The sequence below is a fragment of the Amphiprion ocellaris genome, chromosome 17 (genome assembly GCF_022539595.1).
Source record: "Amphiprion ocellaris isolate individual 3 ecotype Okinawa chromosome 17, ASM2253959v1, whole genome shotgun sequence".
Taxonomy (NCBI): Eukaryota; Metazoa; Chordata; class Actinopteri; family Pomacentridae; genus Amphiprion; species Amphiprion ocellaris.
The window spans coordinates 13409733-13432175 of record NC_072782.1 but is presented as its reverse complement, the minus strand read 5'-3'; the positions used below and the strand labels follow the sequence as shown (position 1 = coordinate 13432175).

At 38.7% G+C, this 22443-nt stretch overlaps 1 protein-coding gene across 1 annotated transcript in view; it reads left to right on the top strand.

Moving 5' to 3' along the window:
• The first annotated feature begins 2571 nt into the window (after nucleotides 1-2571).
• pcsk5a (proprotein convertase subtilisin/kexin type 5a) overlaps nucleotides 2572-22443 on the top strand; it is a 38291-nt gene continuing 18419 nt past the window's right edge. Inside the window, exons 1-22 of the mRNA XM_023297938.3 lie at nucleotides 2572-3001; nucleotides 6846-6950; nucleotides 8575-8721; nucleotides 8865-9008; nucleotides 9302-9378; nucleotides 9621-9709; nucleotides 9816-9988; nucleotides 10158-10364; nucleotides 13874-13974; nucleotides 14083-14186; nucleotides 14535-14655; nucleotides 14923-15111; nucleotides 17121-17257; nucleotides 17385-17507; nucleotides 17687-17789; nucleotides 18091-18281; nucleotides 18538-18622; nucleotides 19081-19184; nucleotides 19331-19469; nucleotides 19710-19825; nucleotides 20243-20345; nucleotides 21650-21786. Coding sequence (XP_023153706.2) covers nucleotides 2852-3001; nucleotides 6846-6950; nucleotides 8575-8721; nucleotides 8865-9008; nucleotides 9302-9378; nucleotides 9621-9709; nucleotides 9816-9988; nucleotides 10158-10364; nucleotides 13874-13974; nucleotides 14083-14186; nucleotides 14535-14655; nucleotides 14923-15111; nucleotides 17121-17257; nucleotides 17385-17507; nucleotides 17687-17789; nucleotides 18091-18281; nucleotides 18538-18622; nucleotides 19081-19184; nucleotides 19331-19469; nucleotides 19710-19825; nucleotides 20243-20345; nucleotides 21650-21786 — 2845 coding nt within the window. The 5' untranslated portion in view covers nucleotides 2572-2851. The remainder of the gene's footprint in view (nucleotides 3002-6845; nucleotides 6951-8574; nucleotides 8722-8864; nucleotides 9009-9301; nucleotides 9379-9620; nucleotides 9710-9815; nucleotides 9989-10157; nucleotides 10365-13873; nucleotides 13975-14082; nucleotides 14187-14534; nucleotides 14656-14922; nucleotides 15112-17120; nucleotides 17258-17384; nucleotides 17508-17686; nucleotides 17790-18090; nucleotides 18282-18537; nucleotides 18623-19080; nucleotides 19185-19330; nucleotides 19470-19709; nucleotides 19826-20242; nucleotides 20346-21649; nucleotides 21787-22443) is intronic.

The following is a 22443-nucleotide window of genomic DNA, read 5'->3' as shown; positions in this document are numbered from 1 at the left end:
TCAGTGTCTCCATGTTGTTCCCATTCTGTTGGAGCCTTTCTAGTTTTAACTGCAAGAGTAGTTTCTTCCACTTAATGTTGGAAGATTGGACTACCAGCTGATTCTTGGTCAGCTCAGTGGTGAGTCTCTTGACCATCTACAGGACCAACATGTGTTGCATAGCCTCTCTCATTGGGCCTGCTGTTGTCATAGCATCCCATCAATTCTGTATTCTCACCGCTTGTCCATCTATGTCTTGTTCCAGTAGTTCACTTATAATCATGTTCCAAGGGCGGTATCATTCATACAGACATAAGACGAATTTTTTAAAAAAAAATACAGTATTTCTAATGTTGCCAAGAAAGTAATCAACATCCCACAGATTTGTATGGTTATAGTCCAGTACATAAATACTGCTGATGATTTTTCAATTCAGGAACTGCATTTTATCGCCTCTCAAGTATCTGGTCTTTCCCCTCTGTAGAGAACTGCTACATTCAAATTTAAGAATATCTTGATTCTTACACACCATGAATGATTTTGTTTCTGATTGCTTCAGACTGACCTAGTTAAAGCAGTGAATTTTTTAATGCAGGGATATTATTTCACAATGCAGACTGCTCTGGTGCCAAGGGGAAAGGCACACTTGAAAAAATAAATAAATTAATAAATAAAAAAGAAATGCCCACTGCCTCCAGGCACATATTATTTTTCCCAAAAAATACTTAACACGTCTTCTGGGTTCAGTGTAAGGCCATGTATGATCAATGTTGGCAGTGACTGAGAGTGTCAGTACAAATTATAGCAGAGTGGTCAAACTGGCAAAGCAAGCCTCTCTCAAATGCTTTAATGCTGCTTTTCTCTTCTTGCTGTTGTTTTGGTTCCCGAATTTATGAGGTTGCATCCTGGAGCCAGGAGGGAACTGAAATAACCATCACATGTTATTGATAAGAGGCAAAAATAAAAATGTGCTGGGAAAAATGGCTAAATGTCCAAATGTGTGTACATTGATACAGAATACTCAGTGCTGTGGAACTATTAGAATCTACATACTAACATGAAATGACAGAGATTATTAATATCAGTCCAGTTTACCTTTTCATGATAATATGCTGGAAAATGTTATCACACTTAGTGTTTATGTGTAAATATCAAAACAACCTATGGAACAGTCTATAAATACTTCATTAAAAGAAAACGTAAGTCTTAAATTTAAAATTATACTTTGGTAAAATGATTAAATATTATTACCAAAATGTACTAAAGAACTAAAAGTGAAAATACTCATTCTGTAGAAAACACTGATCTCTTTGACTCACTGACAAGTGTGATAAATTAATTTTAAAAACATCTGCCAGTAAGAAATCTTAAAAGTAGAAGAAAAAAAATCTTAATTCAAATGAAGTGCAAAGCAATAGATTTACAGACATTTTCATTATATGTGTTGAGAAAAACTGTTATTTTACAGACAAATAAACTACACAACACTACTGAATCCAAAAGGCTTTTGTGTAAGTTATACAGGTAAAAGTTAAAAATAGCAATCCTTTGAATGAGTTGAAAAACTTAAAATTGCCTTTATCTGCACTCTACTGATTTACACATATCCCTCTGAAATCTCTCTGTCCTCAGGAGGTTCTTGAGATAATTAATATCTGCAATGGTTTTAATCGTTTTCTGGTGTGTCCTTTGACCTTTGCTTTTTGTGAAACACTGAACTGACACTTTAATGAAACTTTAATGAAAATCTTGTTTTGTGGAGCTAATAACAACTCATCGATATCTGAAACATGACAGGGGACTCTAACTACATTTAGATCTCTTTGATAGGACAAAAACCCTTTCCAGTGTCACCTGAACAAAACAAAACATTGAAACTTAACAATAATTATTTTCATGTAGACTGTTTAAATGTATTTATATATTATATGTAGCATAATTTCAGAGATCACATGGTCCATAATGGGCATATACCATCTTTTTCAACATCTTTTCAACCATTTATTCAGTCTCTCTAGTGGTCAATAGAGCTGCAACAATTAATAAGTTAACTATCAAATCAATGGTTAACTAATTTGTATAATCATTTAATCAGTTTCAGTATTTTTTAATGAAAAAAAATCCCAAATTCTATGAGTCCAGCTTCTTAAATTTGAATATTTTATGGTTTCTTTAATCCTCTATGACAATAAAGTGAATATATTTATGGATTCTGGACAAAGGAAGACACAGTTGGATGTCATTTTAGGGTTAAAATAACACTGATAGACGGTTCTCACCATTTTTTTTGACATTTTATAGCGCAAAAAACCGAACTCAATTAATTAATTAATCTTAAATAATGACCAAAAAGAAAATAATTGTTCGTTGCAGAGATAAATGTGAATGTTTGTTAAAGTGACGGTTGCCTATTTGTACACGTTTATATTATATTTCTCTTCACAGTGACTATGGGGAAACCACTGAAGGAAAAGACGTGTATTTACGTTTACAGGTGCAGAAGAAGCTGTGTGTTTCTGCTGCAGCAGAAACCACACAGCTTTCCAGGCCTTCACCAGGAGGCGACCTGAGGTGCAGCACCTCAGATCGTCTCCTGGTGAAGGCCTGGCTGCAGCTGATCCCTGGCTCCCATATTGAAGTAATCTGATCGCCGCTTGTTGCCAGTGAAGGAGAGTCAAGTCCTGCCAACTTCAGCCGCCAAACATCCTTCCGATCCTGCAGAACATCGCCCGAAACCTGCTTCTTCTTCTTCTTGTTCTGTGCGTCTTTACGCAATGAGCGGCTCCTTCCTTGGTCTTTGGTGCAGGCAGGACGAGTGAAACAGCTCCTGGGCTCCGTCTAATAACAGGAAAACCTCCTCATCCCAGCAGAAATGAGGCGTTTTTTGGCTCTGTGGATGGGAACTCTGCTGCAGTTTTGTCATGCAACAATTTACACCAACGACTGGGCCGTAAAAATAGGAGGAGACCTTGAGTCTGTGGACAGGATAGCGGAGAAATATGGATTTACCAATATGGGTCAGGTGAGTGCACTGAGAAATGAAGAAGGCAGGGACACGTTGAGCATTTCACTGTTGATCTCAGCTGTTGAAGTTTTTAATTCTCTGTTAATATTTGTACAGGGCCACAGGGATGCACAGGGTGTAGGCCTTTAGAGCACCACAACTCCAAATTAGGCCACATCTCACTGAAATTACAGCAAAACTAGTGACAAAAAACAAATGTATCCCAAATTATTATTGCAAAATAATATCTCTATTCTTAAAAAAAAGAAATTTACCATTTGACTCACATAGAAATGTCCCATATAGCTAATTACAAGACTGTCACTTGAGCAATGTCATGCAAAACAATATTTAAAAAAACCCAAATAGATTGGTAGCACAACACTTTTTATTAGAGGCTTTTAGAAATGCAGTAAATGACATTGCATCTGCAGTTCACTGTGAACCATTTGCCTGGAAGAATCCAATTTAATTTCTGTTCAAGACTGAAGAAAAAAAAAGCTAAAATGAATCGTTCCCTGGATGATTGTGATAAAAACTGTTGAAGTAGAAGTGAAAGTTATTGCTAAATGTAGTTAAAATATGTAATTTAATCATATACACTTCCATTTCCCAAAAACATTGTCCTGGAGTTTTACTTTTGTGTCATCCAGAAAGTCTTTTTATATCAGAAGTCAGCAGCTGCTCATCCACAGCAGGTACAAATACCCCAGGGGGCATTTCTGCTGTAGCCAGGGGGTAAGTAGAAAGATTAGCTCAACTCATCTGAGAAAAACAGAAATTCACAACTAATTAAAATTATAGTGGTTAAGCAGTAGGAACAGGCCGTCAAAAGAAATATAGAAACGATTAAAATATGTAAATAATGGTGCAAACAGTGGCTAACAGATAAAATTGTTAGCAAACAGTGTGGATTTTCACTGTTTGCTAGTCTGTTAGCTTGTTTGTTTTGCTAGCTACAAGCATGGATAAACATTTGAAGGAAAATTAACTCCTAATTAAAATATAATGGTTAAGCCATAGAAATAAACTGCCAAAATAAATATTTAAATGATAAAAATGTGTAAATGATGGTGAAAAAAAGTGGCTAACATTTGAAATTGTTAGCTAACAATGGATTTTAACCGTTTACTGGTAGTCTGTTAGCTTCTTTGTTTTATTAGCTAAAAGTATGGATAAACAGTTGAATATTGTTAGCTAACAGTCGGCTAGGGATATAAAAAAATCCTACTTCTGGGTAAATATATTTGACAAACAGTTTTAATAACTAAAATGAGGAATTGGCGGATGGAAATTATAAGCTAAAAGTATGACTAGCATTTGACATTATTCGCTAGCATTAATAATTAAATCTTTTAGCTAACAATAGACAAAAGCTAAATTAGCTACCTAAAAATATAAATAAAAACCTTTATTGTAAGCTAACAGTATGGACAAACAGTTGAGAGCTGAATATAATGGTTAAAATTTATAGCTTAAATGATAGTTATTATAATGTGACTTATTTAATTTATATAGCACTTAAAATAAGGCGTAACAAAATGCTTTGACAGACATCACAAAAGCTGAATGCAGAAGGCAACACTTAAGCAACAATTGAGATGAATTTAAAACAGAAAGACTACAGCCAGTAAAATTCAAAGTGCAATATGTCAATATTATTAAGTATAAGTAAAATAATTAAAGCAATTAAATGTCACTCAAGTGAACGTTACTTATGTTGCAAATTTTACACAACACTTGTAAAACCAGTAGAGAAATAAGACTGACGTTGTGAAACTACCTCACAAGTTTAAATATTAAGGTTTAGCCATTAAGTTACAGACCTGACGATATTATATCAAATACAAATTTGCGAGACTAAATTAAATATTAAGGTTACCACCCTACGATATTACTAATAATGCAAATGAACACTGGCAGTATTGGATGAAAAAGTACTTTAACAGTATCCAATTTTACATAATTAAACATTAAATTAGATCCCATTTAAAGTGAACACATTTGAACATGAGAGGTGGTGTTGATGAAGGTGTTCTCGAGTCCGTCTGACAGGCCTGTGGGAGTTCGTCAGATAAAAAAGGTTGGAAACCGCTGATCTGCAGCACAGACCTGTCAGGAGGGTGGTCCAGTGTGAGGCTACGATATGCCAAAAATCCCAATTTGCTATCTCACCTCTGACTTTCACTGCATTTATTCCACTCTTGACTGTGCAACATTAATTTTCAGTTACCATTTTTAACCCCAACGAGCCAAGATTATGTATTTTATTGCTGTTTTAATCAAGGTTGCCGGGCTTGTCAATAGACCCACAGAATGGTCAAATAAATACATAAAGAAAACCCAGTTATGGAGCCCAGGCAAGAAAAACTCAGTCTGAACTCCCACAGGATAATTGCTGCATAGTGTAGTAATGAAAATTACAGGCCTTGTGTCCACTGCAGATAATATGAACCAGAAAAATACGTCGAAACTGAAAAGACTGCTATATAGTTACTTAAAGAACTGTGGTGAGAAATCAAAAGCTGGATTTCACAACCAGGGTTTCTGCAGGGCATTAAAAAGCATTAATAGTCATTAAGTTGATTTTGCGAAAAATTAAGGCCTTAAATGGCATTAAAAATCATTAAATTTGATTCTCAATGGCATTAAAAATTCTTTCTGCAGTTTTCAAAAAAAATATTTGACTATAATAATACATAATTATAGACTGCGGTACGTCAGATATGTGCATCTGCGTAAACATGCCAAAGCATTGTGGTAATTGTTCCGGCCGGTCGGGTACAATTGCCAAAAACTGCATGTTTTTAAAGTGGCCAGCAGGCTGGACCAGGTGGAGGAGAGCTGGGAAATGGGGAAACGCAAATTCCAGCAAAAATGGCTCAAAAAGGTGGATTTCAGAGAATGACTACAGCCCGTTGGTGGTCAGGGGTGGTGTTTTTTTTTTTTGTCATTTTATGTCATGTTTTTGTCATTTTGTGTCTTGTTTTTGTCACTTGGCATCTCGTTTTTGCCATTTTGTTTCTCATTTTTGTCATTTTGTGTCTCGTTTTCGTCATTTTGTGTCTCACTTTTGTCATTTTGTGTCTCGTTTTTGTCATTTTGTGTCTCATTTTTGTCATTTTGTGTCTCGTTTTTGTCATTTTGTGTCTTGTTTTTGTCATTTCATGTCTCGTTTTGTCACTTGGCATCTCGTTTTCATCATTTTGTGTCTTGTTTACCTAATTCCAGCAAAAATGGCTCAAAAAGGTGGATTTCAGCGAATGACTACAGCCCGTTGGTGGTCAGGGGTGATTTCCAGATTCAGAAATAGTGAAATGTAGGGACAGTTTTCATATAAAAATCATCTTTTACAAAAAAACAAATCTGTGTAATTTATTGAGTTTGCGGTTGTGGCATTAAATTTTTTACAGTATAGCATTAAAATGGCATTAAAACGCATTAAATTTGACTGGCTGATTTCTGCAGAAACCCTGACAACAGAGCCACCAAGGAATAAAGTAAGGCCAAAATGTATTTCTGTCACAGTAAACAGCCAACTAATGGTACTTTATTATTAGACATAAATTACTTATTGCTCTACCTGTATTAAATAAACAAATTACATCATGTTATTAATGCAGACACGTGAATGTGGAAGGTACACTCACCCACACATGAGCTGCAGTGTGGTTGAAGCCTTGTGGCTCAGGTTGCCTTTACCTGAAAAACTATCACGGGTGTTAGGTATCCGCTTTAATGAAGGACGCCAAAAGCAGATTCATAATTTAACACCTGTTTAGCACAGAGACGGATCACGATGAGCAGCACACCTCCACTCGAAAACAAATTCATTTAGAGGATTTGATGTCTGTTTCGCCAGATTGGAGACCTGAAGAGTTATTACAGTTTTCGGCACCAGGAGACAGCAAATCGGTCTACTGTGTGCAACAAAGAAGTGACTGTTCGCGTCGCCAAGGAGACCCAGGTATAGTAATGGGATAAGAGGAGAGCTGAAAGACTCTGCTGGATTATTAATCAGCAGCATGTCCACTCCCTACCTCCATATACGCAGAAGCACACACACTAGTGTACTGTTGCCTCCCCACACATCAGGACCTTTAGCACTCCTACACCCACAAAACCTGCAGATGCCAAGAGGCGTTAAAGAGCAGCAAAATGCCAAATGCACACCACATTTAAAAGCTAGTCGCAGTTATTTGAGATTGTATGGTAGTGTTGTATTTGTGGCCATTACTATCAATAATAAACTTAATTTCACTGGACCATTGTACAGAAAAGAGTGGTGGATAGTGAGACAGATTGTAAATATACCCTCAAGGTACCCAGATTATCATTACTAGGAAGAAAAAACGATATCAAATCTAAGTATAGTTATGAAATTAATGACACTTTGTAGGTAAATCTGAGCTAATCATGGTTGTGTGCAATTTTCTGGGTCAGTATTAAACCCTCCGAGGCAGTTTCTGGGTGTGGTTTTTGCTCCTCATAGTTTTGTTCACTGTGGGCTCATTTTTCACTGCAATATAAAGTGCTGCATCTCGGTGGAAACGGCACAGCCATGGCTAGAAGGAGAGAACTCCAAAATGTCTTTTGTGCAGTGTAGCTAAAGTGTAATGCAATAAATCATTAAAAAGCAATAACAAAAGTTGAATTTCTTTGATTACTTATCTGACAAGAAATGAAAAAAAACTGCTCAAGTTTCCAAAGGTGTAACCAATACTGGAATAAAAATGGATCTATATACTCCCAATATTTTACTACCAGTTACCCATTTAGATTTTTCATTTGTTTCCATACTTGCCTTGTATCTGCTTTGTTTAACCCTCCTCTTGTCCTCATTTATGGGCACCAAAAAATATTGTTTCCTTGTCTGAAAAAAATCCAAAAATTCTGCAAAAAAATTCCCCAAATTTCTGAAAATTTGCAAAACCTTCAGGAAGAAAATTCCAATAAAGTTTTATTATTAAAAATCCCGCAAATTTGGCAAGAAAATTCTTGTAAATATTTTCAAAAAATGAGTAAAAATCTTCCAAAAAAATCCTAAAAATATAAAAAAAAATCATTACATATATATCAGTTAAACTTATCAGTAAATAAATATCAGTAAAATATGTTTTAAAGAACATTCACATAAAAATCAACCAAAATCCAGCAAGATTCGTTGGATTTTGGTTGATTTTTTGTGAATGTTCTTAAAGAAACATTTTTAACATTTCTTTTTTTCCACCAAACCCAAAATGTTGAAAATGTGGATGTCAGAAGTTTCACTGAGAAAATATTTTTTTCCCCACATTTTCAAACTTTGAAATTGGTCAATTTTGACCCGCAGGATGACGTGAGGGTTAAACTTATTTTGAATTTTCTTGTAAAATTCAACTCAAAACAAGATACTTTCAAGATTGTTTGACTTAACAACATATTTAAGATGCATTGTCTTAAAACAAGTCCCTCCATTTTGCTGAAATGTCACTTGTTAAGTGAATTTATCTTAAACCAAGTGGGATGAGACGTTTTGACTAAAAATAAGACAAATAGACTTGGTAAGATTTTGAGTTTTTGCAGTGCAAATACTCTGTGTTTCTTTGGAGGTGGAGTGGCTAGAGCAGCAGGTGATCCAAACGAGAACCAAGAGGGACTCCGGAGTCACCAAACACCTTCTCGCCGCCCATCGTCAGCGCAGCCACACCCAGACGCTGTACTTCAACGACCCAGTGTGGAACAGCCTGTGGTACATCGTGAGTCACATTTTTTTTTTCCTTCACTAAGCTCAAGTCTGGAATGCAGACACATAAACCCAGGCAGATACAGACGAAAATAGACCCTGATTTAGTCTTTGCTCCTAAGGGCTTAGTTGGATGTCCCACTATTTGCTCCACAGCACTGCAGTGATGAGTCCAGCGGCTGCCAGTCTCACATGAACATTGCAGGGGCCTGGAGGAGAGGGTATACTGGGAAGGGTGTGGTGGTGTCTGTCCTAGATGATGGCATTGAGAGAGAGCATCCGGATCTGAAGCCAAATTATGTAAGTGCCCTGGGATGGGACGCTCTTCTCAGTAAAGGGACATTAATCATAAGCAATTTGGCAGAGCTCTTAGTGTAAGAGCATGGAGCTGAGACAGATATTGCAGGCAGAGCTTTTGGGCCAAAGGTTTGGAAAGGCCAGCTAAGAGTATTGGAATGGACATTAAACGTCTGGTCCACTTAACTGTCGAGTGGACCGGTGAATAATGCTCTTTGTGATTTGTCTGATGAAACAGAGACAGATAGCCACTGGCATCCTGTTATGTGCTGCTACTTACTATCCATCTGATTTAGGATCGTCTTGCCAGCTATGATATGAACGGACAAGACCCAGATCCTTCTGTGAATTCTTCCAACAATGCTGCTAACTAGTGAGTGCTTCTTATTCCTCGATTTCTCTTCGCACCTGCTTTGTAGCTTCTCCATCGTGATTCAGACTTTAATTAATGCACGCTTTTCCTTTCCATTTTTCAGTAATTACATGCATATATGGATATGCAAATTCCCCAGTCTGAATTCTGCCTTCTCACTGGTTTGATGTAACGGAAATAGTCTTCTCCTCATGCATATGCATCTAACCCCATGTTCTGATGTTCTCCTCCTTTCTCTGAAGCCATGGGACTCTGTGTGCAGGGATTGTTGCTGCAGCTGCGAATAACTCTGTCTGCACGGTTGGAGTCTCTTTCCATGCACGGATAGGCGGTGAGTCCAAGTGGTGGCATGAGGCTGGCATGCTGAAGGACTTCTGGAAGTCACGCTGTAGTCGACTCAAACACCGTCATTTATTTTCTTCCACCTTTACCTGCAGGCATCCGGATGCTGGATGGAGACGTGACAGACATCGTGGAAGCAGAATCACTGAGCTTGAGGCCACAATATATCGATATTTACTTAGCTGGGTGGGGGCCGCAGGATGACGGGGCCACTCTTGAAGGACCTGGGCCTCTGACTCGTCTTGTTTTACGAAATGGCATTCAAACAGTGAGAGAAGTGTGAAAGAGAAAGGCTTGTGAGCTATATTTGTGTGTTTGTTTATGTCTGTGTCCTACCTGCGGCTGTATATTTACTTGAAGGGTTTATCTCTTTCTCTTTACCAATGTGTAAATATCATTAATAAATGAATCCCTTCCATCTGCCTCCCTAATCTCAGGGCCGGCGTGGCAGGGGCTCTATTTTCATTTGGGCATCAGGGAACGGAGGGCGAAGAGGTGACCACTGTTCCTGTGATGGCTACAGCAGCAGTATCTACACTATCTCTATCAGCAGCAGCACCCAGCGTGGAAGCCAGCCAGATTACCTGGAGCGGTGCTCCTCCACGCTGGCAGCAGCTTACAGCGGTGGGGAGACAGAGGAGATGGTGAGTGGGGACTGTGAGAAACAAAAGAAACTTCTCAGCTATGGTGGGAAAGTGCCAGAAGATACGCAGTGACTTTTATGTTTCTAGTGGTTAATGTTATTCACTGAGAACATTATCTAAATCCACAAAATAGCTCTGCCCTTCCTCAATCACCAGTTACAACCCCACTCTTTGCTACAATCAGTCCATTAAGAGCAGCTTTACCCAGATGTTGAAGAAAACATTTTCTCACTTGAGGCCAAAACTACCTTGTAAAAGCACTCATTTATATTCTTTGGCACAAATAAATACAAGTTGTTAGGCCTTAGAAACCCAATTTATCAGCGCTTACAGTAAAAAATTAAAAAGTACCAACAAATCATATTAGTCTCTTGCTCCAACAAAAGCAAGTCAAATTCCAATCTGTGATTTATTAAGGGGAGTGAAGGTCTGTTAACCGTGCATTCGTTAGGTGGATGATGTTGGAAAACAAAATTTAACTTTGTGTTTTTGTCCTTGCATTATAAAATCTCTTAATAAGAACACTTAATAAACATTTCCTTTATTGGTAATTCAGTGTAGATGAGTGAAATTATGTTATTTAGAAACATAGAAACTCCCCATCAATCGTTGTTTTTCTCATATGAAAAAAGAAAGAAGCTCTTGTGTTTCTTTATGCATTGTGCTTAAAATGAGTTTCTCTTATTAAAAATGAAAACAAGCAAACCATGATGTAGACAGATCTGTATTTCAGACAATTTCTGATTCTATATTTAGAAACGCCGTTGTTGTGACTGCTGAGGGATATAATGTGACACAATAAAATGATAAAAATCAAATCAGAAAACTGCTTTCCAAGCTTATTTGTCAGCTGACACTTTTTATGTGAATACAGCACACATCTAAAGTTTAGCTGAAACATAACCTCAAAGATGAATGTTTTTTGAGTACTTTAATTTTAAGTGCTGCCTCTAAATTTAATAGTTTTCTCAACTTTTTTTCACAGTGTATCTAAATAGCCTGTTATTACTAATCGTAAATAAAACATATTTTTATTTGTTTGTTTTTAAAACAGACATAAATTCACAGCTGCTACCATGCTGTTCAGGGTTTTCTGGTAATACTAATAATTTTCAAGACATTTCTTGGAAATGTCCTAATAATTTCCTTTAATTATAAGTAAAATAAACAGTGTTTAACAAGTAAATGTCTTTATTGTTTACTAAATGAAATTGTAGAATTTGTAAATTGTAATCCAAATTCATTATTCACATAAACTAGAGAGTAATTTAGTTTGTGCAGAGTAAGCATGTGTAAAAATGGGAAAAAAAATTGTCTATAGGCAAACATGCAGTTCAACATATATGAGGAATGCTTCCATTAATAAGTGAATAATACATTTGGAATTATTTTGCCTTCTGACTTTCTTTTTCCTACAATTTTTATTTTGTTGTATTGTTATATAAGGAACATTTAGAGATTATTTGAAATGTATTGCCTAAAGTAAGCCATTACATATTGTCTTTATTTTATTTTTAACCTGACACTAAGTGTTTTAATTTATATTTTTAAATATGATACACATAACTCAAATACAAAATTACATCAAATTGAGAAGGCAAAATGAAAGTATTGTGAGTCAAGAACTATCATTGGCTTGTATTGTTAAAGTGACATAGATGCAATAAATTAGAAGTTTGTTGTGATATATCGATGTTCCTTTTAAGATTCAGATGACATTAAATTCTTTTGATTGTCCGTCCATCAGCCTTTCTGTGGTAATAGAGGAAGCACAGAAGCTCAGACATCAGTGTTTAATATATTAACACAAAATCTTTTTTGATGATGACATTCGTAACTTAGCTTGGACTGTAAGGGATGTTTCAAAGTCTGTAGGATTTAACATACACCGCCGTCTTGTTGGCTGCTTAAAGCCAAAGAATACACATTTGGGAAATGAGTTGTAGGCTTGGGGGGAGCATCGTTGGGGGCGAGCAAGCGACAACTTCTACAGTTGAGTGTTATAGTCTGAGACACCTGTCAATCATGCAAATACGCCCCAGACATACCGTCTGTGAACTCTCCTCCTGGTAGAACAATAACTTTGAAATTCACAAGTCACAGGAGGGAGCTGCTAGTTAGAACCTGTAACCTCCTGTGGAAAAATTATTCTGTGTTTTCCAGTTCACTTCAGGAGACTTTGAACACTTTTGGAGCTTTAAGTTTCTTTGCACTTAAAGTCATTAGAAGATCTGCAGTGTGAGACATCGGCTTCATTATGCATTCGGGAGTGTTATGCAAAGATAGATGGTATGGAAGAAACTTGCTTTTATGGAATACCTGTATACCTGCTTTTGTTTTTCTGCCTGATTGATTGGCAGCGACGTTTCTGTGTTTTACAGCCACCCAACAGAGATGAATGATGGTAATTATACAGTATGCAATACAGTCACTATGCTGTTTGACAACAGAGTCACTGAACAGGCTGCACAATAACGCCACACACCTATTTAAGGACCCAGTCTTGGTATGCAAGTCGTATCTTTGTCAGATGAAATAAAAATCCAGCTGTGATTGAAATGTCATCTGTGTGAATGAATTTGCGGTTTGGAGCTGGAGGGTAGAAGATGGCACACTTCTCTCGTGTCATGCAATTTATTGGCGTCATGGGTAAACAGAGTTGGGTGGCTCATTAGAGTAAATTGGGTGAACATTGAGAGCTGCTCCTCTGGCCTCAGGCTTATGTGTTTCTCACCTGCGTTTTCTTTTGTCAGAATCTCACCTGACAACATACCAACGATATAATCTTATATACCTGACAATACTAAAGTATTGCATTGTTAAACTTATTAATTTTAATCATTTTTAGTTTGATAAACCACTGGTGTTTTTGCATCTGTGAGTGATCTTGTGCATCCGTACCTGAAAGTTAAACCGGTTTATAACAAGTGGCTTGTTGAAAGCTTCTACCAAGTGGTTATCAAATCTGACCTTTTGAAAACAGATGTGTGACCTTATACAGTATGGACTAAGTTCAGGAACAGGACCACACCTCTATCACTCTCCTTCCTGTCGTACATGCCATTCTGTCCTTCCCACTTGTTTGATCTCGTTTCTTGTGCCCCACCCTCCCTCCCTTTACTTTTGCCTCCTCCTCCTGTCTTCTCCTTTTTCTAGGAAGTCCATCATCCCAGAAGCTGCTGCTGCTGCTGATCCCAGACTAAGCATTTCCCCACTGCACCAGCTCAGCTCAGCCATCACCAAACATAATGCTCATTTGTATCCAATTTAAAAAAAAAACAAAAAACTTCAGTTTGATGGTGTGATCCTTGCTGGTGAATATTAGAACAATAGAAAAGTAATATAGCCAGGGGTTTGCCTAAAAGAGGTTAATTGGTTGGATTGGTTTGCTGCAGCATAAAATGCATAGAAATAATATAGCAAAGAGAGAAGAAAAGTACAATTCTGCGTAATACTAAGTGAAGACTGTTAAATATTGCAAGGCTAATAAGATCTGGTGTCCTTGACAGGTAACCTTGGGTCCACAGCAGAGCTGTAGCAAGGTTCGGTCAGGGACTTCCCTCTCCTCCTCCATTGCTGCTGGTGTCATTGCTCTCACTTTGGAAGCCAAGTAAGCTGCTCTCCCAAACCAAAAATCCATACGTGCAGTCCATGTTAAAATCCGTAGGTATAGTTGGGTCCTGACAGTGTTTCTCATTGGTTTGACCTTTTTTTCCAGTTCCTTGCTAACCTGGAGGGATGTGCAGCACATTATTGTCCGAACATCGAAAGCTCATCATCTCTTTGCTCCTGACTGGCATGTTAATGGAGCCGGATTTAAAGGTATACCCATTGGATCTCTCGTGAATTTCTAATTCCAAACTGTTGGTTTCAATATCAGCCAGAAAATTAATAAAAACATGACATCTTCTGGATGAAATCTTTTCAAAACCTCTACTAAAACACATGGGCAAAGACAGGTTGAGCTTGATAAGCACATTTTGGTAAATGTTCTCTCAGCTCTTTTTAGGTAAACTATAAAGCAGTGAGCATGCAAACTAATGAGGTGCTGTGAGCTGAACAACGCCTACAAAGTCCCAGGAGTGTGAAGGCTTTTATAAACTACATGCCTTCTTTGCCCCGGCTAATGTGGTCTGTGTGTGTGTTTTGGGATGTGCGGGTGTCTGTTAGTGAGCCACCTGTATGGCTTTGGCCTGCTGGATGCTGAGAGCATGGTGAAGGAGGCTGAGCATTGGAAGCAAGTCCCCTCACAGCATGAGTGTGTGGAGGAGGCTGCCATCCAGCTGAGCAGGTATCACACCAACCGCACTGCAAGAGATCTCCACTTTGAGTCAGGGCTTCCCTTGATTCCTCCCCTTTTATCGCACTTTATCTATTTCTGTCTCAGTTCTCACATGGATTTCTCTCACATTTATTCTCACACACTTTAATGGGTGTCATTTTCTTTACTGCTGCTCTCCTTGTAACTCTCTCTCGGCCTTCTTGTGTTCTGCCTTTTCTCTTATCTCGGCTGCTCGCCGTGTCTCTTTCTTCTTTTTCTCTCTCTGTCTCATGACAGAATTATTCATCCAGGCTCGGTGCTGACGTCTGTGTATGAGACTACAGGCTGTTCCAGCGAGGCCCTACAGCATGTTGTTTATGTGGAGCACGTCATTGTACGTGTTATCATCACTCACAGTCATCGCGGCGACCTTTCCATTACGCTCACATCACCTTCAGGCACCGTGTCGCAGCTGCTAGCTAACAGGTAACTACGAGCATCACTCCATCTAAGGTGCTATAGTGACCCCACATATTCACCTTGGGGTGGTTTTGATGTACAATAATCGTGGGGCATCATTATGTTCAGAGCACAGCATCCGCTACAGAGAGCTAAATTCTTCATTTTGGCACCTTGTCTCATTAGGGGGGAAGATTTTGGCAAACACTACTGGAAAAATCACAGGAGTGATGCTCATATGGTGTTTCAAGGGAACTAGTATCTAGGCAAGTTCCTGGCAAAATTTATTCCTGGTAATTATCTCTTACATGCAGTGTCTTTCAATAAACTGTGCGATTCCAAAAATACACCACAAATTAAGAGCAGGCGAGAGCCAAAATGTTGATAATTCTGTGATTTAAAGGTCCCATATGGTGAAAATCCAGTTTTACTATGTTTTGTTGTTGTTATAAACTCGGAGGTGTAAAATAAAACCTGTTAAGATGTGAAGACTTTCAATTCTGCCACTCCTCAAGCCTCCCTGCAACTAGACAGCCTCACAGCTTTACAATCCACTAAGAATTGTACTGAACTTCCAGGTTGCAACTGAGAAAGCAGCAGTAGTCGTCGATTGTAAACTTTGTATAACCCTGCCCCCTCATTGCCTGCTGCTTGTGTTGAGCCAGAGAAGGTGGAAATTTTAATATTTATTTGAAACCAATAAACAAAATCTGTGTGGGTTACTCTGTTTTCGTGTCACCTGGTGTTCCTCAGTAAAACCCAAACACAGCAGTGTCAGTCCTTTAACTCTGTCTGCTTCTCTCTTGCTCTCTGTGCTCATATATACTGCAATTTATTACCACTGAATGTTTTCTGTTTGCGGACAACAGAACGAGTTTGAAAAGTGACTGAAAAAGCAGCCCAATACCACATGTTCACTGGCACTTCAGAGCCATTAAGATTGCACTGCTAAACTACTGATTTTATAATCAGTACATTGTCTGACAAATTTACCATACATGTGAGGTGAATATGGCATCATTTCTATTTAAAATTATCTCTTGGAGAAAAAAGTTAGACGCGGTAGAAAGTTCTGGTCTCACTCACTCATTCATGTGTGTGTCGAAATCTGTGTGGTCAACTGTTCTGCTGTGAATCACAGATGCAGAGAGGGTTTTCTTTCTGAAGGTGCGATGGCAGCAGCAGCTCAGCTGTATCTTAAGCTACAAGCCCATGTGCACCACTTTGTGATGATTTGCTTACAGTAGAATTTTTTTTTTCTTGAAGTAATTCGGGCCGCTTCTAAATCCGTTGCCAATCTCACAGGAATCCCCAACCTTTTTTCTGAAGGTTTTAGCCAGCTCTTTTGATCATCTTACACATTTCGATAGCAAAGAGAAAAGCAGACTCTAGATTTCAGAGGTGTAAATACGGCAAATTCCACCTGCCTCTCCCTGAGGAGATTCTAATTATCAGTACCTAATCTAATTTAATGGATTTGAAGGTGTGATAACAGCAGGGGTACTTACTTTTCCAATGTGACTTTTGGTTGTTTATTTCTTAAACAAATGACACATGAAATTGCCATTTTGTAGTCATTTTCATGATTTGAGTTTATCACATTTATATGTGGGCATTGCTTCAGAGAGGATCAAGTGCTTGTTGAAATATGATGAAAAATGAGCTGTACTGTACCTGTTTTTTGTTCCACGGCTGGATAAATGCCCAGCCCACATGGACTCACAAAACACCACAATACCCAGTTGCAGTTGTAATACATTTGTCAAACATAAACAAGAACAAAACTTCTTACATTGTTTTGCGAACAAAGCTTTGTTTCATATCCCGGGCTCTATAAATATGATCAGCCCCACAAAAGACTCCCTTCCTGAAACACAGCTCAAGTTTCTTATAATCATCTATCCAGAAGAACTCGTTTGAATTAAGGACATTTTACTAAATAACGTCTGCCTTAAATTACCATATAATAATATAATATAATATAATGAGCAGTAGTAGTAGCAGTATAATCAAGATTATGTAATGTTTTGGTTTAGGCCTCTTGACGACTCTAGTGAGGGATTTCAGAACTGGGAATTCATGACAGCTCACTGCTGGGGGGAGCAGGCCGCAGGGGAATGGACTTTAAAAATCCAGGATACTCCTTCTCAGAAGAGAGACAGCACTGAACTAGGTCTGTACTTCCTCTTTGTAACATCTCAATATTATGAAACATACACTGAGCTTCAACTACAAGCAGCCAAAATACAGTGCAGGCCCCACGGGACAAACCTCTTATCTTTCTTTCTGTTGTTTCAAAGGAGTGCTGAAGACATGGTCCCTGGTGATTTATGGCACTGCAGAGCAGCCGTATCCCGTGCATCGTGAGCGAGCCCGATCAGCTGAGATTCCCATGGATGGTGATCTCACTGAAGAATACAGGGGTGAGTCATACTTTGCATCTTGGTGGGATTAAGCTCTCCCTTGCTCGAGCTCAGACTTTCTCAGACACTCTAATGCACTGATTTACAGCGTGTGACTGTTGAGGCGGGGTCTTACACAGATGTGGAATTAAATCTGAATCATGATGGTGCTGTGACTTTGCGAGCATCTGCCCTTGCAGGACCCTGTGACCCAGAATGCAGTGACGATGGTTGTGAGGGGCCGGGCCCGCAGCAGTGTGTCACATGCTTGCACTTTTTTCTCAAGTTCAAGAACAACACAAGGTCAGCATGATTACACAGCGGAGAGTACAGTTAGGAAATCTGAAAAGCAACATACAGTAGCTGTTGATACTGCTGCTACAGTGCATGTGACTCATACATGCTGTGTTTGAAATAATCAGCTGTTGTTTAGTCCACATGTTTACATATTATGAATTTTTGAATCTAGAATTTTCTAAAGCTTGTGTCTAAAGAATAAGGAATAGATGAGCAGGATTTCTCATTAAGATGGTGAAAATGGACCCTCATCTTGATAGTTACACCTTTTGTCCTCTATGTGCTTTGGTCCGTGTCTGTCCAATAGGCTGTGTGTATCAGAGTGTCCCAAGGGATTCTGGGGCGATCGGCGGCGTTGTAAAAGGTGCTACTCCTCCTGTGAGAGCTGCTCTGGGAGTCGCAGTGACCAGTGCACCTCCTGTCAACCTGGACATCACCTGACTGAGGGCACCAATACCTGCACAGCCATCTGTGGAGATAATTACTACCTCGACCACGGTTGGATTCTTTAACCACTCTCTGAAATTTCTAAGTGTTTTGTCACATTTTTTCTAATTAAACTTAACAAGACAGGAGGAATATCCTTGAGTGTACCTTTAAGGATCCTTTGCTTACAGAGGAGCTGTTTGAATAGAGCTGCATATGAGGCTGCTAATGAATAGCCAGTTGATGTAACTGCAGTTGAGAGGTGTGTGAGTAAGATTGATTAATGGCTCTGATGTGTATTCCATGTGTATTGTTGATTTCCCCACAGATGCAAATATGTGCAGAAAGTGTAGTGAAAACTGCTTGAAGTGCACCTCTTACAGCATCTGCACAGAATGCAAACCAGACACAAGGTGAAACAAATTCTCTGATGATGCTTGAATTAACTGCTCGGTAAACACTGTTCCTTCTCCTCCAGCCACTGAGAATACTGATTCTCCCCGTGCACACACACCCTCTGCAGTATCATAACAATTACAAAAAGCAACAGTATTTTTAACTCTGCATTCAAAACCGTGTGCCTGCCATCCCTCCCTTTTCACACACAGCTCAGAAAGAAGAGTGCATCTTAATTTCCATTTTGCAGTCTCATCACTAGAGAGGACAAAACATCTCTGACAAATTTACCATATTGTTCAGTTAGAAGTTTCCGGAATACGGTGTTCACTGACTCAGTTCACCAAGTGCTTGTGGTAGTGTGCTGTGGGTTGGAAAACTGAGCCTGCAGTCTGAAGGCAGTGACTCATCTTTGTGGTGTCACATGATTGACTGAGTGTGTCACGGTGCCACATGCTCTCTCCACCCTCTCCAGCCTGTATGGGAACCGGTGCCAGCGGAGCTGCGCAGCTGGATTTTACCACGACATGCAGGATGGTGACTGCAAGCCCTGTCACAAGGCCTGTGCTACCTGTGCAGGTGAGAGTGAGGTCAAGGGTCATGAGCTGAACGCCAACTTCTTTTTTTTTTATGTTATTAAAATACACAACATTCATCTGTTGAGTGCTGCCTCATATCCTTTTTCCATTAAAGAGCATGTTTGTGTCTGCCTCACGCGGCATCAGGTGCAGGTGTTGAGGCGTGCAACCGCTGTGCAGAGGGCTACTTGATGGAGGAGTGGAGGTGCGTGTCCTCCTGCAGTGCTGCCTTCTATGCCACAGAGCCAAACCCAGAGATAGCTGATAGGCACAGGATATGTAGGAGGTGAGCTCACTGGTGTGTGTTCAGGTGTGGGTGGTTTGTTTATCTGCTGATGGCAGGCCTTATTCTGGTGGTTGGCTTCTGAGTGAGTTTGTGCTTGTTTTCACGCTTATGGTTGTTGTTGTGAGTCTGTATGTAGTGGAGAGTAGTTGTTTTTTTATCTATGTGTTTGTGTGTTTTTTTTTGTGGTCAGCATGTGTGTTTGTGTGTGCATTAGTTGAGTCTCTGTGCTCTTCTCTTCAGGTGTGACGCCAGCTGTCTCACCTGTGTGGGGCCGAGTCGGGGGAACTGCAGCAGCTGTTCCAGCGGTCACAGCCTGCAGGAGGGAGTGTGTGTTGTTAACACTGTGTGCACAGACGGTCAGTCAACCATCTTCTTCCTCTATTATATGTTGCCTCAGTGCTACTTGATGAATATAGTGCAACTTTCACACAATTTGTTCTGAATTCTCCAGCGATTTTAATTTTAAAATATAATTATTCCCGTGTACTGAATAAATATCAAGTTTGTTGCGAGTGCAGAGTCTATTTTTATATGTCTGCGATAAATATGTGTATTTGCAGTGAGCTATATATGGTATCATCTCTTTATTCTGGGTCATCTGATTTAACTGTAAGTCAGTCAGCCATGTTTATTTGCAAAAATGAATAGCATGGAGCTGTTTAGATTATGTGTCTTCCCTTCTTTGGCATCTGACATTAAGCCCACCACTACGCCTCAGATGGTTATTCATTTCTGAGTCAGCGTGGTTCTCTCGTTGTCTGTCTGTCTGTCAGGAGAGTACCAGGACAGTAACGGGAAGTGCCACGCGTGTGATGCAACGTGTCTGAAGTGCACAGGGCCGCAAAGCGAAGACTGCATCAGCTGTGTTTCTTCACGGTGAGTTGGATGTGATTTTTTTCAATTCAGGGTCAGAGGGAAAGTCATTGCATCCCACTGTTCCTCTGAGTAATATGTCTGTTGCATAAAATGCACAATTCATTAATTTATATAGAGTTCTGAGCCATTTCTATTTTTAAATAGAGTGTGTATGCGACAGAAACAATTAATTACTTAATTGATTATTTGAAAACAATGGACAAAGGATAATCGGCAACTTTTCTGATAAATGTTTAAGCCATTTGAGTTTCTTGTTCCAGCATCTCAAATGGCCCGCAATCAAACCAAACAGACAATTAAAGATGTCATCTGGGCTCTGGGAAGTTGCAATGTTTATTTTTTTCTGTATTTGTCTGAGATTTCATAACAGAATTATTAACTGATTTTGAAAAAAATAATAACTCTGATTAATTAGTAAACAAAATAGTTGTAAGCTGACAGCCATTATAACTTACGAACACATAGCCCACACAATCTGAAGTTTCTTTTTAACTATTTATCCAAAAATAGTTAATTGTGTCACCTACTCAAGACTAAATATGAATAAGGCATAAAATGGGCCTCTTATGGTCTTTTAGTTTCTACCTACATTGTCAGAGGAAAATTGAATCAATGAACAATGCAGACAGTAACGTTGCTGATAAGTGCAAGATTGTGCAAAGTTGAAGGCACTAAAGTCAATAGGTATACTTTCAAAAATAATGATAAGAATAATTTTACTTATCCGTAAACATCATATAAAATGCAGAATTGAGAAAAAACTTAATGATATCAATGCTGTGTTAAAGTCTTCACCTTTACAACAGTCCCAGTTCTCCTACTTACACTCTTGCAGAATTTCATAGAGGTAGGTTCCTTTGAGCATCTTGGAGAACGTGTCACAGCTCCTTGTGGATTTAGTCTGTCTCTGTGTTTTCTGTCTCCTCATGCAATCCCAGTCTGACTCTATGATGACGAAATCAGGACTCTGTGGGGTCAGACCATCTGTTGCAGGGCTCCTTGTTCTTCTTGTGGCTGTAGATATTTCTTTGTGACTCTATGTTTAGTTTTGTTGTCATGTTGCCTCGATCGACTAATATCAATGTCTAGTATCGAAGACTTCAGGGCAATATTATATATCAGCAGATTAATTGGTCCTTGGAAATATTAATTTTAAATGATCAACAAAAGGACTGAAATCTTCCACATTGCCTCTTTTTCAACCAACTTCTCAGAGATGAGAATTTCTTCAACTCATTTGCATCAAATAACTCGTGTTGATTTTTGTGACGCTGTGATGTTGATGTTGTTGTCGTTTGCTGCAGGGCTCTGGATGAGGGCCGCTGTGTGCTGGCCTGTGCCAAGGGGAAGTACCAGTCCGGTGGCCAGTGTCACCTGTGTGACCACACCTGTGCCACATGTGTGGATGCTGGACCTGCCAACTGTACTAGCTGTGACACTGGTGAGGACAAAACAAGCTGTGTGTGAATATCTATGTGGAACTTTGTGTATTTTTAATATGTAAGTAGAGCTGAAAAAAATAATCAATTAGTTAACAGCTGTTAAATTAAACAGCCACTGTTTTTTCATTAATTGGTTTGAGAATTAAAAAGGAAAAAGCCATAGTCCACTGATTACAGCCTCTTAAATTTGACAATTTTCTAGTTTTTTACTCCTCTATGACAGTAAAGTGAATATGTTTGGGTTGTGGACAAAACAAGGGATTTGAAGACTTTATCTTGTGCTTTGGGAAACACTAATCAGCATTTGTCATTACTGACTAATGTTTTATAGAAAAATAACTAAGTGATTATTCAAAAAACAATTAACAGATTAATAGTCAATGAAAATAATCATTAACAACTCTGTATTTTAGTGCGAATTGCCTTGTGGTATATTTTTCCACTCTGGCCTCTCTTGCAGTAATGACACAAGTCAGAAAGATCATAAAAGGCATTCAAATCCTGTTTGAATGAGAGCTACTTAGTGCTTATACTTTTCAAGGGATTATTTGCATGAGTTGTATGTTTTATTTCATAAGAATAATAAAAAAAAGTATTTTTTTAATATATTGAGTAATTTTGGCACCAGCTTTGCCTTTTAATAAAATGTAACCAAA